At 40.4% G+C, this 17,794-nt stretch overlaps 2 protein-coding genes across 10 annotated transcripts in view; one reads left to right on the forward strand and one right to left on the reverse strand.

The window, feature by feature from the left end:
* On the reverse strand, positions 1 to 9,712 carry METTL6 (methyltransferase like 6). Of its 9 annotated transcripts, none has more exons than XM_030008254.2 (7): positions 9,569 to 9,711; positions 7,094 to 7,477; positions 6,285 to 6,419; positions 4,863 to 5,033; positions 3,215 to 3,356; positions 390 to 527; positions 1 to 48 (listed from the first exon to the last, which is right to left on the reverse strand). In XM_030008254.2, the coding sequence occupies exons 2-7, from the start codon at positions 7,373 to 7,375 to the stop codon at positions 23 to 25; spliced, it is 894 nt and encodes a 297-aa protein (XP_029864114.1). In that variant the 5' UTR covers positions 7,376 to 7,477; positions 9,569 to 9,711; the 3' UTR covers positions 1 to 22. The 9 variants fall into 9 exon arrangements, 7 of the variants coding, with proteins under 7 accessions (XP_029864114.1, XP_029864112.1, XP_040978506.1 ...); XM_030008252.2 differs by having other exon boundaries at positions 9,507 to 9,711; XM_041122572.1 differs by having other exon boundaries at positions 367 to 527; positions 9,507 to 9,711.
* EAF1 (ELL associated factor 1) overlaps positions 9,077 to 17,794 on the forward strand; it is a 20,669-nt gene continuing 11,951 nt past the window's right edge. The window contains exons 1-3 of the mRNA XM_030008260.2: positions 9,077 to 9,304; positions 12,946 to 13,040; positions 16,262 to 16,398. Of these exons, the coding sequence (XP_029864120.1) occupies positions 9,202 to 9,304; positions 12,946 to 13,040; positions 16,262 to 16,398 (335 nt within the window). The 5' untranslated portion in view covers positions 9,077 to 9,201. The remainder of the gene's footprint in view (positions 9,305 to 12,945; positions 13,041 to 16,261; positions 16,399 to 17,794) is intronic.

Genomic DNA, 17,794 nt, shown 5'->3' on the forward strand with positions numbered 1-17,794 from the left:
TTATTTCTAATTTTTTTATTTCTCATGCAGTCTCATTTCCAGTCAGACCTGAAAAATAAAGTAGCATGCATTAGCACCCCTGCCAGAAAGGCCTTCAGCTATAGTTGTCATAAAGCAGATGTTATTTTGAGATGAATGGTCAGAAAACTTTATTTGGTCTCTATGCCTCTGCTTCTGTGAACTCTAAATCATTGCAAGTTTTTCTAACTGTGGTAAAGTTTGAGGAAGCTGAGTCAGCTTTAAGAAATCCTTGCCTCATCATATGAGACACAATAACTGATGGGGCGCATGTGGTTGTTGTAGTGCTGAGTAAAGTGGATATACTTCCCCCCAACCCTTCAGCCTTTCCAAGCTTATGTAGCTCACCAGAGGTAGCACTTATGTCTTACTGAAAGGCTTTTGAAATTTGCCTTGAAGAAAAACTCTTGGAACACACAAGTCTTCTTTCCTATTCACAGTTTCTCGCTGCACATATTCATTGACCACTTGCTCATATCCCTCAGCCTTGAAAAGCTGAGACAAGAACTCTGGAAGAGAATTTAAAAAAATAAGATGAAGTATTATGTTTAAGCTATTTTTAAAACACTAGTCAGCATTTATATAAGCATATGTTCTTACGTGTTACAGCATGAAAAGCACACAGGCCTTCAGATTTCAAGCTGTTCTATGCAGGCAGACTGCTGAACAAAAATCAATACAGATCTCCTTTAGAAACATCAACCTAAGCAAAACAGCTTGCAAAACTGGGACTTAAGCTAATTACTCAGTTTAATTTCCAAAACTTGCCACATCTCTTACTTTCACTGAGCCTTGTCATCCTCATGACTGACGCCAGTGCATTTTCACTTTGTGCAGCTGGCCTTCACTATCTGAATACATCACTTATCTCAAATATTTCAAAGGTAATCCAGCCTTGTAGATGCATCTCTGCTTGAGGAAGAATACCCCCCTACATTACCAGACATTCACATGCCATTGCTCAACAGAAAAAAATGGACAAAATGGCAAAGTGGCTATGGTGGTACCAAGCCTCCACTAAGTCAAACTGAAAGTATTTTCCATAAACAAAAGAATCTTAGTCAAAGCCTATCTCCCTCCCTTAGGGGAGGCAGAAGTACCTCACAAACAGGGTGACCTATGCAGCTGAAAGGGCTGCTCATGCTATTGACTTGTCGTGTTAATTAAAAATCATCATTTTTCCTTTCCTGCATCTTGTTTCATTTACTGAGGCAGTAATTTCACAATAAATTTAAGCCATTCTAAACTTGAGCTGCTTGATAGAAAACAAAGACATGCCATTTTTTCCACTACTCTGGGAGATCAGCTTGATGAAACAGCTGATCATGTAGTTACAGAGGAACGCCAGCACTAGAAGAGGTGGTGTGTTGAGGAAGGAAGATGAGACCACCCACTTTGGTGGTAGTGCAGGCTTGTATCAACCTAAGGTCATTATGAAGCACCGGTTGTAAACATAGTGTGTTCATGTAAAATGGGGGACCCACGTCAATGACATATAAATAAACAGCACTTAATTGTGGACCTATTGAAATCGCATTGTGAGGAAGTTGCACATATTCCATAACACAAAATTACAACCATGCATTCCTCCACAAATTTAACATTATTTCAAACAGTGGAAGAATGGATTTTTTTTTCCCATGGAAGAAGCTCACTACTGTTATCTGAGGCCAGACATATTATAAATAAGCATCATTCAAATCATCCCATGCAGCATTACTTGGTGTACCAGTGTAGTGCTAAACAAATGAAAAATAGCACGGGTTGCAAACTGCAAGGAAATTATAGGAGTCACGTTTCTAATAACAAAAGAATTCTCAAGCATTAAGCACTATTTATGTTAAAATTTGTGAGAGGAATGAGATCATAATGATTAAAAATGGGAGCAGAGGTGGTCCATGAGACAGTCACAGACCAGGCCAAGGTAAAACAAATGCTAACATGAGCAATATAAGACAAATTCTGTCTTTTCTCCTTCCTTCCTCTTCTTCCTCCCTACCTCAATTCTTTCCCAAAGCAAACATGCGTACTAGCAAGGAATTTCTCATTCAGAAACAATTCTAACAGACAATAAACATGGGATTTAAAATTCCACAGCTAGGTCAGTCTCTTATTTGTTCCCTTTAGCATCCATTCTCTTGTAAGAGCTAATTGTTTAAACAGAACTAAAAATCACTCAATATATAACAGTTCTCAAAATGCTTCAATGAAGCTGTAGCACAGCCTGCATTATCTTAGATTTCATCATTGTCCTATAAAGAATAGAGAGAGCTCAGACAAGATTAATGGTTTTTATATATCAGAAGCAATTAGGTAATACGTTATGTCATAAAATATGAATAACATTTACTTGGCTCCAAATCAGTCTCTTCAGTGGCTGTACTTCGCTTTAGACTAAGAACAAAGAGCCCCACAGAAATAAACACACAGCTCTTATTACACAATGCCCTATAACTGATAGGGGGAAGTAACGGTTCACTGAAGTTTAGCATGAGGAATTGGGAGTTAGAAGATGAGCTATAATCCCAACTCATTGTGACAATCTAAGCAAATTCCTTCACGTCTCTATGCTTCAAACTGTCCACCAGTAAACTGCAATAATTACCTTCCTTCCTAAAGCATTACAAGCACTGAACGAAAAACTTTTTAAATACTGTATCACATGGAAATGTTTTTTGCATCATCTTTACTAAAATAACAGAAGACAGAGTGATCACAGCTAGTCAATGCTATCTCAGCAGGATTTGTGCACAAGCTTCTCAGTGCTTTAGTCATGGTTCTGCTTTAGAAGTCATTGACTTCTTCAGCAGACCTCATCTTGCACACCTGGAATAGCCTTGCAAAAAGAATGATGCCAAGATAACTACTTAGTTGCATCATGAAGATGATCAATTCTGTTACTGAACGTTGGTCTTTTTCTCTTAGGTAACAAATCTGAATGAAACTCAGCAAATTCAGAAACTGCTGCTCTTGGCACATTATAGCACATACAAGAAGCTTGTAAATAAGAAAGTGCTCCAAAAAGTCCTACCAGTTTAAATACCCTCTTTCTCCCAAAAAGGATGGCAAATGAAGTACACCACAATTTAATAGTTCATCTGTGTAAAAGAAAACTTCCATGGGCATGTTGGCAATTCCCTGAAGCAAGTTTAAACAGAAGATTCACAGGAAGAAAGCACTCTACAGTATGTCTTACCTTCAGTAAAAAAATACGATCTCGTCCCATCTTGTCTAACATAAAAGTTTTCTCCAAGTTTGCTGCCAGATTTAAACCTGAGCATTGCATGATCATACAGTCCATAGTCTCTGAACAAAACACACTTGCCTGGTTTTAGTACCTGTCACATAATGTGTATATGCTTTAATAAGATAAATGGATTTAGCCATATATATGTATTTATTTGTATACACATACAGACACATAACTAAGAGAAGGTATCCTAACACATTCAATACAGAAGTGATATATATATTGAATTCATTCCCTGTGCAACAAAAAAGTTGTATATAAACTGTTCCCCATGAACAGTAGACTACAAATAGTTTTAAGATACCTGTTTGGGTGCTGATCAGCTAAATAACCTTTTTGCAACACTATTCAAATACAGAGGAATGAAGAAAATACACAGTTTAACAACAAAAATTAAGTCCTACCAGGGCATTTTCTTTGTTGGATAGTATACAGTCTGGCACATGATTTTGCTTAACAATTAAAAATAAAATTTAGAATACAATGACATTTCTTTTTTCATGTGAGAAAGAAAAATGTTGCAATATAGTAAGAAATAAAAAAAGGAACAATTTCAGGAAAATGGATTGCAGGTTTGAGGTTTTTTTTAATTCCTCTTTCGCAAAGAAATCAAGCCATAAAGAGTTTAAAATTTAGAAATACATGGTCATTGGCCATGCTGACTTTAGACATTTGATGCATGCAAGTTTCCTACCTCATCAAATACCAGCTGTATTTGTTAGAGGAGAAAAGGAGTACTTGCCACTTGCAAATCTGTGCAGAAACCTACAAGCGAGTTAAATGAGCCAGGCATCTCCACTGAGAAAACAATAATTAGCCTTTTCATGTGCACGAGCTAAGAACCAACCCTGACTTTGGAAAACAGCTGGAGATATACCAAGAAATCTAACATTCCCTTTTGAAAATACTAATGATAAAACAAACAGGGTATCTGATAATATAAACCCCCAAATATAAACCCCCAAATACACACATATGCATAAATAAAAAATATGTTGACTATTTCCCTCTGCAGTCAATATATGACATCTTGGGGAAATTCAAAACAATCACAATTCAGATTGTTTAAACCACCCTCTGGATGGCCCTATCCTAGTCTATCAACTAACAAAGGCAGCCTAGGGAGATGAGTGTCTCTAGATTAATGCTGATCTCTGAAAATCTGACTTCTAAATCACCACAGATCAAGCATTTTTAATAATAACAATAGCATCCTAACTGTAAGTCACTGTATCCTCCGGAAGTCAATTTTGGTTCACTGTCATTCACACCTTATCAACACAGACACCTCTGCAATCCATAAACATTAGTTGTAGCATACAACCTAGGAGCCCAAATCACAGGTTCAAAATACCTTTTTGTTGATGGCATGCATTAGGCCAGAATCCAAACCACCTCACAATACCAAGAGAGAAAAAAACATTTTAAAACATATTTTAGTCCCGTATACTAGGTGAACTAACTAAATACATCCGTGGAATATTGTATTAAAGATCACCATTACAAGAGGGGTTATATTCTCAGAAAAAAATTGTACTTTCAAGCTAAAAAAGAAGGAAAGGGCTTTAAAGGCTGTAAAGTCAGCTAGTTTTACCTTGTAAATGTTCTTTAAGACAAGATGCATTTTGTCAGGATGAATAGCAGAAAGCACAAATATAAGTGTGACAACATCCACAGAATCTGCTGGTATGTTTTCTAGAAGATCATCTTTGGTAAGATCACACTGGAACACTTTACATCTTTCTGTACTGTATAAGGCGTTTTTCTAGGGAAATGAGAAGAGTATGCTTTCACTGAAAATTAGAGGCATTTGTTATTGCAGAACAGTAAAAAGCTTGTGAAACTAATCAGTAGAGTGACACAAAATATGGTGGCAAAAGAACATTAACTTCCAACAGGTGACTAATGCAATCAGAAATTCTTTGCTGCATACTACAATAGTGAAACTACAACTACTAGCATAGTCTGTTCTCAGGAATTTGAGAAGGAACATGCACTAAGACAGTTCAGAAAACATACCATTTCTGTTCTACTGCTGCTTCTACTCTTTAAAAATACAGAAATATTATTAAAAGAAATCCTGCATTACAAGGCGATCAAAGTACATCTCTTGAGCTACAAGTATACTGTAAACAGTTTGGGTCCATGGCACATAACCTGCAGCCAGGCTGTTCCAGCCCACAGTTTTGCTCGGTAAAAGGAAACCTGGTCTTGGCAAGAAGGAAGATCAGCAAGAGCTGTGGAGGCAGACACCATTAAGTAATCCAAAACCCAGGGTACACGCTCATCCCAACCTCATCTTGCAGTGCAGCTGTGGCATCCCAGGGAGCTGCTGTCCTCTCCTGTTTGCCACATGTATTTCTTCCCATCTTTCCCATGAGATATGCAGTATGTGTCTTGTGGTTCTTGGTCACAAATGTCCCACAAGAGAATGCTTTCACATAACAGATATATAGAAATTTACCTGTGATTACAAAATTAATAAACAAGGAGACTTTTAAAGTCCCAAGCCCCCACGAGCCTTGCTGGAAGACACTAACTTTGGACTGCAGTACCACTTACCTAAGAATAAGTATAAACATACCTATTTCTAATCAGGCTACAAATTTCTGTAACAATAACTTTCACGGCCCTGTTTTCAAGATTCTCTTTGGGACTCCCTCTGCCCCACAAACATCAAGGGCAAGCTTCCATCCCAAACAAATTTTGCTTGTACTACACAGTCAGCAGAGACATAGTAGCACTCCCAAAAAACAGTCTTCACAAATCATTCAAGTAAAGTAATATACATATATTACCATAATACTATAATTTGACACTGAAAAACTAGGTCTTGAGCAATGATTCGGCTTCTTGCATAGGAGCTCCACTGGAATGGATCAGTCTCCATTTTTTGGCAAAAGCTATTCTACCCTTCTTACAAAAAGGAAGGCAAGAGAAGTCTGTCATTCCAGTCATTTGTAAATTCAGAAGCTTCTAAAGACACTCTAAAAGAAGTTCCAGATATCACACCAACCTTCACATACTCAACAGCTCTAGGAGAAAAATCACAGGCGTATGCAAAAATATTCAGATCTTCTTCTAAGAGTGGAAACAAGCAGTTCCCAACCCCACAACCTGCTTCCAGAATGGTCAGTTTCTGATCTGCAAACTGGGAAGGAAGAAATCCAAGATAAAGCACATCATTTTTGTTTTCCTCATGATACAAGCAGAGACACTGTTCAATCAGCATTTTAAAAGCTGTATCAATTTTAATTACCACTGATTCAAAAACAAAAGTAGGCACCCACTGGATAATCTGATACGACAAAAAAGAAATCTTGATTTCTGGAAAATTACAAATCTTTTTAGAATATATTAATATTTCTTTAGTCATCTACCCCTTAAGTAATCAACAGATTGTTGTACTATTTCTGTCTTGTCTTTCGTTCAGCTATAATGAACAACAGATGCATCTGGCTATTCCCCTTAATGATGTTTTGCAATTAGCCTGTAATTCTGGATGCTTTTCTTTAAAGTAGTGTTCTGAAGTGCACCAACTTGCATCTGAAAATGTCACATCACAGAGAGACAAGTTGTCTATTTAGGACACAAAACAAATATTCCAGATTTCGTTCTTAGTATCCAATATGGGTCAATTATAAACTGAAACCGAACTGATGCATTTGATTCTGAGGAGGTATCTTTGATATTAAGAGAAATTACACAGGCCACTGCAAACTTAACATGTGACAGTTCTTACACTAATGGCTTTGTTATAAGTATTATTAAATAATTTGAAAACAATCAATCCCGCCTTTTACAGTGGAAGTGTATAGATCTCACCTCCCGACACGCTTTTAACTCTTGAAACTCTCTAGTTGTCCAATGTCTGTCTTTGAAGAAGTTGGTGCTGTTTCTTTTGTAAAATAGATCCCAGTTCTTCTGCGCCTCTTTCTCCAGTTTTAGTTGTTTGAACTCAGACACCAAAACCTGATCTTTTGCCAGTCTCTCAGCTTCTTCTGGGCTAAGGATTCTTGCACTATGGCCCTTTTTTTGGAAAGCACCATCTTCAATAGATGTTGTTATTATATTTAAGCAATTGGCTGATGTGTTTTCTTGGGACATCTTAGAGTCTGTCACACAAATATAAACACCAAAGACCCAAGGGTGATTTTTTTTCTTTAGTGTATGTTCCCATCACTTAACCTAGGTAAAATAACCAAGGATCTAGAAGCAGAAGAAAAAATGAGAAAGAGTTACAGTACGCACTTATTGTGATCTGTCCTACCTGATGGACTGCAATACCACTGGATTTCTCTTAATTTCAGAAATCCTCCATCCAATCTAACAACTGCATATGACATCACACTGATATCAAAATTAAAGAAGATACTTAACAGAGTCTGCTGGTCTTCCCTCTGCATCCTAGAAAGCTAGCTGACAAAAGAAAGATGGTGCAGCTCTAAGCTTATTTTCACTAAAACTGACTTTAAAAGGAAAGCAAGGGCTTTGTTTCTTGTTGATCCCAGTTAGAACACCTCAGAAAAATCGTAACTGAAAAACAGATGACATTTAAAGGTCCCATTAAAGTTGATGAAACAAACTGTATTCATGTTAGCATTTCTCCTTCCTGCTCTCACCTCTGTGAGAAAACATCAGCGTTTATAACACCATGTCACTCAAACAAGAGAGCAATACCAGTACTGTGGCCAAAATGCCCATAGCCAGCCTGTGTCAGCATTCCTTCCACTGCCTCCTCCTGAGGATCCACGCCAGTTTTAACAATCACAGGTGGCTTTATTTTCAGAAGTTAACAAAAATGGAGCAATGAAAAGAGTTCTTCGTAGGCTGGGAAGGGATCCAAATCTTTCCTCTGATGTTAAACTAGTTCTGACCCCTGCCTTGCCACAAGCATCCAGATCCTGGACGATGGCACGCGTGAATTAAATCCTGCATGGCCCAGGAAGCCCAGGTAGCCAAAATGCGCCACTCGCGTATGTCAGTGCCCAGAACCAGCCATTGGTGTCATTTTACCAAAACGGAAATGAGAAAAACCCAACAATACCCACCCTAAAGCAAAAAAAGAGTGGTACTTCACTTACGTATTTTACCTTACATGATACAAACATGAACATATAATACAAATATGTGCAAATGAAATAAAGAACTGTCAAAATTTTGTCCAGCTTCACAGGAGACAGACAGCCCCTTTTTCGTTCAAAAACAAGGGAAAAGTTTACAGAGAAGAGGCTCCCTTGAAAGAAAGTCTCCTCAAGAAGAGTATATCCTCAAAAAAAAAGCTTAATCAGCGAAATTTCTATTATATGCCTGGCACGCTAGAAAAAGATCAACGTTTACATTTCTTCGTAGGAGAAGCTAGGAAAAAAAAAAGCCAAGCTAGTCCTTTCACCGACCCATCTGTGCGCAGAGATCGCTGCGGTGGGAAGCTAGCACCATGATAACCAGGGTTTTCACAGCCTGTGTTTAGGCTAAGGAGCCTTTTAAAGGTGTCTAATCCAGCCCTAAGACCGCAAACAGGTAATACCTCTGTGCAAGCCCGCGGACCTGCCACCGGGAAACCGGCTTCCCGCCAAGAGCTGCTCCCTCAGAGGGGACGGGGACGGGGCCGCCACCGCCGCGCTGAACATCCCGGCGGGGAAGGCCCCTCCTGCCCTGCCCCCAGGAGGGCGGGGAGCGCCGGGCTCCCACCTCTCCTCCGAGGGACGCCCCTCCGGGGACCCGCGGCCCCTCCGCGGGCACAGCAGCCCCTGCTCGGCCCCGGGCCCCCGCCTCGCCTCACCTCGTCCCGCCGTACCCGCCGCCGGCGGCCCCGGAGCACTTTCCCGGCTGCACTCGGCCCCCGGAAGGGCGCCGAGCGGCAGCGCACGGAGGAGAGGAAGGGACCGGCCGGGCCGGGAGGGGAGGGGACGGGACGGGACGGGACTGGGGACATGAACGGCTCGGCGAGCTCGCCGCTGGACAAGGAGGAGCACCCGCTGCAGCTGGGCGAGAGCTTCGAGCGGCGGCCCAAGGCCTCCTTCCACACGATCCGCTGTGAGCGCCATCCCCTCTTCTTCCCGGCGGGGCCCGCCGCGGCAGCCCCTTCCTCCCCCCTCTCTCCCCATTCACCGCGTCCCGTCCCCCTGCCGCCTGCCGCGGCGGCGCTTCTCTTTCTGCCGCACGCTCCGCTCCTACCGGCGAGCGCCCGCTCCGCGGACCCCTTCCCGCCGGGCGGCCCCGGGGCGGGGAGCAGTACCTGCCCGGCGCCCCGCCGTCCTCACCAAGGTTTCCTCCCGGGGTGCCGCCGCGGCTTCTTACTTGCTAAGGGCCGCCCCCTCCCCGCAGGCCGGCGGGGGCCTCCGACCCGCCACGACGAAGCCTTCCTCTTGCCCTGGCCGCCGCTGTTCCTCACCGCCTCCTCCTTCGCGCCGCCCCGCCAAGGCTTCGTCCCCCCTCGGCTCCCCTCTCCCCCCTTTCCCTCCCTCCCCCCTCAGCGCCCCTCTCCCCCCTTTCCCGCTCCCTCGGCGCCCATTTTCCCCCCCAGCCCACCCCCACGAGTGTTTTCCCCACAGAGGTCTCCCACCCCGGCGGGTAGCCTGAGGGGAGACGGGGAGGGTGGGTGACGGCCGAGAGCGCTGGTAGGAAGGAGGTTCGAGCGAGGCAGGCCGGGGAGGACGAACAGCTTATGAAGTTTTTCGTGAAACGTCCGTGGATCGCTTAGGAGCACGAAACGATCCCCTCCGTGAGGGGGTGGCTTGCCATTTTATTTTATATTTTTTTATAGCAGTTGCAGGACAGGTCACCACAGGCCCCGGCCTGGCGGGAGTGCCTGGAGAAGAGTGCGTCTGGTTGGCAGCCCAAGCGCCCACAGTTTGATTTTTAACTGGTTATTTTCACGATGAGGCAACGTGTAAACCCAGCAGCCCCATCGCTGGCTGTCCCGACTCCAGCCGGCTGTAATAAGTCACTTCCAGGAAAGCAAGCAGAAATGACTCAAACGCATATGGTACTGCCTAATAAATGTAAGATAAAACCTGAGGTAGGATCTCGAGCAGTTTCGAAGTTTTCAAATAATTGGAAGAGTATGTGGGTTTTTTAAAGACACCAGATGTTATTCCAACTGCTCTATTTAGCATTGGGTACATTTAATTTAATATTAGAAGATTGTTTTGAAGAGGACCTCACTGTATCTCTGTACTTGAATTCTGTGGATAAGAAACTGCTTTTTTCTTCCCCTAAATGAGTCCAGGATTTAAAACGAGTAGTAAGTCACCAACAGTAAATGAAACTAACACTAAATATATTTCAGTAGCTTTGTATTAACGTGGGGAATTTATACAGTTAACAGTAGGATTTTTTGTTTTATGATGCATGATCCTAGGCCCAGTCTCATGGCCTGTATTCATACACTACCAGTAAGTAATTTCGGTGATATTAGTCACCCAAGCGTGACTTGAAAGAACAACTTTCTAGATTAAGCTGTTACTCAAGCAGATGGTCAGTCATTGAGGCAAAGCTATTTTGCTCAATAGTAAACTCTGTCTAGTGGATTAACACTTAAATTTTGTGTCTTTCATCCCTCTGGTTATACATAATTCCACCATGCTAAAAAATACCATACCATACCATATGTTTGGTACATTTAACTGTTTATACATAACACTGAACAGTTTTATCCAGCACTAACATATTAGCAAATCTCCATTTATAAATCAAAATTTTAAAATGGCCCAACTATCAAATGAATGAGGTTGTCTGATAATGTATGAATTAAACCCAAGCCATATCCAGATAGAAATACACTAGATTTCTAGAATTGAAAGTGCTTCAGCAATCAATTTCTTAAGGGATTGCAAAGCCAAAGCTCTTCAGACTATAACTGGAAGAATGCAGTTTTATTTCACAAGAGCTTTCTGTGTGCTGTATTTTCCTTCCATGACTTTCAAGTGAGATCTCTTAATTTCCTGGTTATACTTTTTTTTTTTCTAACTGTTGATCTGAAATGATTTATCTGGGATCCAAGCATTATATTGTTCCTGTAATCCTTTTCACACAAACTACAATAAGAGGATTTTGTAGGCTAAATTTGTTTCGGCCTTCTTAAAATATTTCATTCCTTTCCGTAATGTTTATGAAATACTGTACTGAAAGACTGAATTATCCCTGGAAAACACATCTTAAAAACATTTGACTTTTGGAAAAAGGACTGTGGGTACATTTGGAGGGGCATATGTGCACCTGATCTACAGCAAGATTAGCCAAGCACGTACACTTAGTAAGCTAACCAAATAAAAACAATTTGTTGAGTGTTTGTTTAGAGTAACTATATTTTGCTGATACCGAAGAAAGAAGTGTGATAGTGATACTGCTTTTAATTTAGTGACTGTGCTGTTGAAACTCTTGATCCCTTTTTGGCAAAGACGCTAGCTCTTGTACAGCTGGTTTGTTTTATTTAGCAAGCTTGCACATAAAGTAGGTGGGAAACAATAGCTAGAAATAGATTGCTTGGATGAAAATGAAGGGTATGATTTGGTCTGGCAGTTAAGGCATGAGGATTAAGTCAAGTGTGCCTGATTCTGCTTGTTGTGCTGTCAAAGTAAAACTCAATTGGACATTAACATCCTCTTAATGACAATTTATTACAAGCTGGGGTTTTGGTTTTTTTCTGCAAATGTGCTTTTCATAGTAGAATTATATTTTTAATTTGTTCTGAGATATTAATTTCTTAACTAATGCAGTAATTAAAAGCCTTGATCGTGAATATAATTGCACCTCTTTGTATCCAGAGATGCTAGAATTGAATGGGGGCTTATTTTAAAAACAAACAAAGCAAACCAACCTATATCTGTCTGATCTTACTTCACTTTGTCTAAATCCTCTGTCAAAATATTACAGGTTCTGATACTTTTTTCTGGTTTTTATGGCTCATCAGCACAACAAAATAATGAGGGGAAAATACTTTTAAGTTAAAATGTTCTTAGTTCAAATAAATACACTAAACAGAAGTGCCTTGTTTGGGGACAAAGCATCCTATACAGTGCAGCAAAAATACTTGAAACTAGGGTTAGTTTAAAGCTATTACAGTGTCTCACCTTAGTCATGCTTTCCATCCACAGTGGCTTTGGACTAGCATGGAGCCTGCTGAAGTAAGATCAGCACCTCTTTTTTTTTTCCTCATAAGTGAGATCTGAGGTCCCCTCTACCTTTGAGGAGGTATCGTGGAGACAAGATGGCTGTTAAATAGCCAGAAATATCAGTAAGGCTAAGTAAGTTGGTATCGCTAAATTAGTCTTTGTCACAGAGAGAGTCCTCAGGTTTGGAATTGGCAGGAGCCGCACAGAGCCCCGAGTCTTGAAGTTGATACTCTTTTGAGATGAATAGTACAGTTTTACACTTGCCTGCAAAATTGTCATTCAAAGTCTGGGGTTTGGAGAAGTCTGCTTTTGGTCTTCAAACAGAAGGTCTAGAACCTTACTTCCATTTTTAAAAGGAGGTTTAGAATCTGGTACCATCATATCACTGGGGCACTGAGCATAGACACATTGTACTGGTGCATTATTCCACCCCCGCTGTAAACACTAGTGTGTATTTTAGCATTCCCTATAATCACAGTGAATGTGCAGTGATGCTTTGCAGGGCAGGATGACACTTCTGAAGGCTCTAAGAAATGTAATCACAATTGTTTTCCTCTTTAGATGATTTTAAGCCAGCATCGATTGATACATCTTGTGAGGGGGACCTCCAAGTGGGTAAAGGAGATGATGTAACAATCACTTTACCACATATTCCAGTAAGTTTGTTATATATGTGTCCTTGTTTACTCTCCAACAAATTTGCAACATAGTTAGTCTAACGTAAATGTTATTTTCACTTTCATCTTTGTTAATAGAAGTGGGTACAATATTTGAGCAGCCAGACTTGTAGTGTGTTACCTTAGGGAAGGACTGTACAATTGAATCTTTGTAAAGGATTATATTTGTAAGGTTGCAGTCTGTTCTTTACTTCTGATTCCTTCCTTCCTACTCTTCCTTGAATAACAAGAAGACTTTAACTATTAGCTGACGCTCTATACCTGGTTTCCATCCATTTTTAGTGCTATGGCTTAATGAAGAAAGGCAGAGTAATTTGGGCTTTAGTCAAGGTTTGATGCTCAGAAGCCACAGGTAGGCCTGTAAGCATATTCTTCCCATTACTAAACCATGTACAGATAGCATAGAGGGTTCCCTACCTTTAGCTTTAACAGTAGAAGCAAGAGGGGCAGTTCTGGTAAGTGACAATGAAGTTGTTTCCCATCCACTTCCTCCTCAAATTATGCCATAAAGATCTACAGTGTGAGGATGACGGTCAACCAGCAATAAAACAAGTGATCAAACTGTTTATAGGTGCAGCTGTTTTGTAATTGAAAGTTCAGTGGTTTCCTTACCAAAACAAACGAAACTGCTTGCATGCTGGAACTGGATTTGTTTATTAGCTGAAGCCAATGCTATGTGTCAAGCTGATAAGCCAGAATTCACAGACATCAATGGGTTTGGTGGTTGCAGCGGGGCACCAGTCAGTTTGGAAGCTGTGTGTCAGATCTTTTTGGTATTGTTTATTCTGGCATGTTGGTGTTTTTAATTGGTAGGTGATGGTACTGTGATAATTCTTACTGAATGAGGCTTTGGCCTGTTTCCCCCCCCCGCTCCTGTTTTTTATATGGCTTTGGTCACCTTTAGGGCTGCAGGAGGTCACATACTGGTTTTTGTCTATAAAAATGATAAGCATGGTAGTGCTATTTGAGAGCAGGTAATATGATTAACAGCAGTGGCATTCATCTTGGATTGACTGGAAACAATGTTGTTCATTCATCTTTTGTGTTGAGCAGCATCACTTGTAATGTCCGTTTCCGAATCTCTGTACTGATGAGTTTAATTTGATTGTCTTCCCATGAGTATGAACAGCTTTAACCTTACAATATGCTTCGGAGGCTTAGGCAGCTAACTGCACTGAATGCAGCCACCATGCATACGTTGTTCCAAGGCAGTGCTGCCTGTGTTCCAGACAAAGAGCTGGAAAACACTGAGCATACTGGAAGAGTGAGAAGTTTTGAGATCGTTTCATCCTGACAAGATTTGCTGAATTTCTTGGATCCTGCTTTGGTTCTCAGTTGCCCAACAACTGGATAGGATTCAGATTCTAAGTTGTTTTTTGAAATTGCCTGGTCCCTGAGGATATCTCTGGTAATTTGTTCGGTGGAGATATTTTGGTGTCCCTTGCTGCTTGGATAAATGGAAGTACTATTTTTACATGCAGATTTAGTGGATTTAATATAGGATAAACAGTCTTGGTTGGGGAAGTGAAGAATTTCTGTTTGTTAAAAAACCCTCATGCATGAAAACAAATTGATTAAATGTCAATTGTTTTACCTACCTCCTTCTTCTATCCTGTAATCAGCAGAATCTGTAAGCCAGTGTTATTTAGACAGTAACATAAAACCTAAACATTTAATTTTAAGTAGAAGGGTGGGACTGTTGATTTGCTTAACCAGGGTTCCATTTCTGCTTATTTTTTTAGCCAAAATCAGTCTTTGCTGAGTTAGGAGGCTTCTGGGTAGCAGAATTACAGCCAACAAACTTTGATCAATTTTCATTAAATTTGTGCATTATATGTTTCCTGACTTAGTTGTCAGTGAGTAGGATTTGACTTGCTTTTTATTCTCTTAAATGTTGCTTTCCTCTCTTAAATGTAGGAGTGATAAAAATGTAACATGCCTTTGAAGACTAGACTTTCTTGAGACATCTTTTCTGAATCATATCTGTATCTCTTACTGTTATCTTTGTTAGGAATTCAGATTTTTCACCCTTACTGTTCCAAAGCCATTTAAATTCAAACATACTCTATTTATTAGCAATATGGAGAATAGGATTTGTATTCTGAGTGGTTAAAATATGATTGTTCATTTTTGCTACTCAGAATAAAACGTAGAAGAGTGCATTTTTTTCATTTTCTCCCTGATTTTGGTTGCTTTCTTACAGCATGTGGAAAGGTGCACATGAATAAACTTTTTTTTTTTTTTTTTTTAATTTCTTTTGTACAGTAGCTGTACATTACAGAGAAGTCTGAGAAGGTTTCATAGCTGAGAACATATTTCTGGATATCCCCTTTGAGTAACATGTCCTTTTTCGACATGGCCAGGTGTGTGTCCATGCTGCTGTGTGCAGGTGGGCCAAAGATTCTGCCTCCTGTAACCCCAAAACCAAGGGTATGAGCCAGCCTGTATATGGATGCATACAGCTCAGCATAATCTTAGCAGTGTCAGTTAGCCAGCATGCACCACCACGAGTTTCTCTTTATTGCTTCTCAGCCTAAGCCATTAGACTTTTATGGCTCTATGCAGCATTGTGTGGACTTGGGCACTTTCTGGAAGGCGTCAAAATACCCCATTTGCTTTTGAGAAGACATTTAGCTATAGTTGCATGGCATCTACATGTTAATCTGACTTTGAAGAAGGCAGCTGTTCTTAGTTTGTGACAGTTGCTTGTACTCCACTATGAAAATACTGCCTTTATATATATATTAAAAAAAAAAAAGCAGTTTATTTTTCAATTGACCACATATTTCTTTAGGCGAAAGTTCTGCTACACAAATAATTAGAACGTTATTTCTTGTCCAAACCCAAGCAGAAATTTCAAGAAGATTTCTGACACTTGTCAGGGCCAGCTATGCAAATTCAGTTATGTTACCATTTAGGGAATGAGAACTGTAAATAATGGCAACCATGGAGAAGATGTTTTGTCACTGCAGAGACACTTAAAATGATGAGAGGCATAATGATGCTATGAGGAAACATCTGATCTACTGCATAGAACTGGTTTTTGCCCTTTTCATGAATTAACATTTTCTGTAGGAACTAAACATTAACTGCTTAGCCTCTTGGTCAGAACAATACATATATTCATTTCTCTTAGTGTTTATAAACTTCTGGGTAGGGGAATATAACCAAACAAATGTGTGCTCTTTCTTTGATACCAGGGTTCAACTCCACCAATGACTGTGTTTAAAGGAAATAAAAGGCCATATCAGAAGGACTGTGTGCTTATTATCAATCATGACACTGGGGAATATGTGCTGGAAAAACTTAGTAGCAGCATTCAAGTCAAGAAAACAAGGTAAAGCTGGGGACAGGGCTGTTGATAGGATTAATTCTTGCTGAAGTTTCTTCTTCAGACTGTCTTCTGAACAAGAACTCAATTTTCTTTTATTTTGGAGTGATGTTTAATTACTAAGCCTTGTGGGCTTTATATGGCCAATTATCTTGCCTAAAAATGCAAATAGGAGTTTGAATCCAAGAGTAAAGAATTTGTAAATTTTCCACTGCTGAAAGGACATAATTATAGTTTGCAATGAAACACCTCTGATGATTTGAAGCTGCGGAAGCTGGCTGAAGGATGAGATGTGTTTCAGGAATCTCTGCTTAGCTGAAAAAGACCATGGAAATATTAGGCTGTCAAAATGATTTTTGGACTTTCTAGGTTTGTTCCCTACAGCTTCCTGTGGGAGTCATGATGCTTTAATAACATAGTCTTAGGGAATAAGAAACACTCATCCCTGTATTGGATCAGGGATATATAAAGTGGAACACAAGTCCAAAGCCTCCAGCTGGGGCGGGGGAACTGTAGAAATAATGGTTATGAGGTTTTGCCTAGAAGAATGGCTGAGGCCAGAAATCCTGTCTGACCCAATATTCTTACTTCACTGCACAAATGCTACAAAGTGTGCAGTTGGAACATTTTTAGTAGTCTTGCTGCTCTGCAAGTACCTGAAGTCTCTGAATCATGTTCTTTCAGCATCACTGGACCACAAGTTATTGGGATCTAAAGAGAAAGCAGTTATTCAAATGTCTTGTGAAGAAGAATCTCTGAAATAATTTTACAAGATTTACATTTGAAAAGAAAAAAAAAAGAAAACACACTTTATTGCAGCATAGAACTTTTAGCTGCTAAAACTACTAGTAATATGGGTTACAGCTCCTCAGCAGTTGGCTGGAAGTTTGCCAAGAACACCGTCAGTTCCAGGTAAATGGACTGTAACACTCCTCTGAATCAGTGATGTGAAAATTCATCCTTGTAGCATTCATCTTGTCCAGTGGATATGAGCATGTCATGGATGAGATTTGAATTCCCAGTTTAAGTTCTGCTGGACTTTGTCCAGGTGAAGCTTAAGTCGAAAAGGAGCAAAGTAGTGCAGGAGGGCTTTGCTTCCATGAGGTGATGGATCCACTGAGTTTTGGCTCTGGTGAGGTGAAAAATACTTCAACTTTTCTCAAGCAGAGGCAGGGTGGTGCAAAACTGGGGATCCCTGTTTTGAGGAATACTGCTTTGCAAAGTCATTCAGTTTTCTAGATCAGAAGTGTCTTCTTTTTTTTCATGGCTACTTTAATGACCTCTTGACACTCTGTGGGAGCAGAGTTTTTAGTGTTAATGTCCTGATGACATTCACGGGGGAATAATTGCACTTATTCTACATAAAACCTTCTGTAGTTCTAAGAGCATAGTTAATACTGGA

Source organism: Aquila chrysaetos, chromosome 3 (assembly GCF_900496995.4).
Source record: "Aquila chrysaetos chrysaetos chromosome 3, bAquChr1.4, whole genome shotgun sequence".
NCBI lineage: Eukaryota > Metazoa > Chordata > Aves > Accipitriformes > Accipitridae > Aquila > Aquila chrysaetos.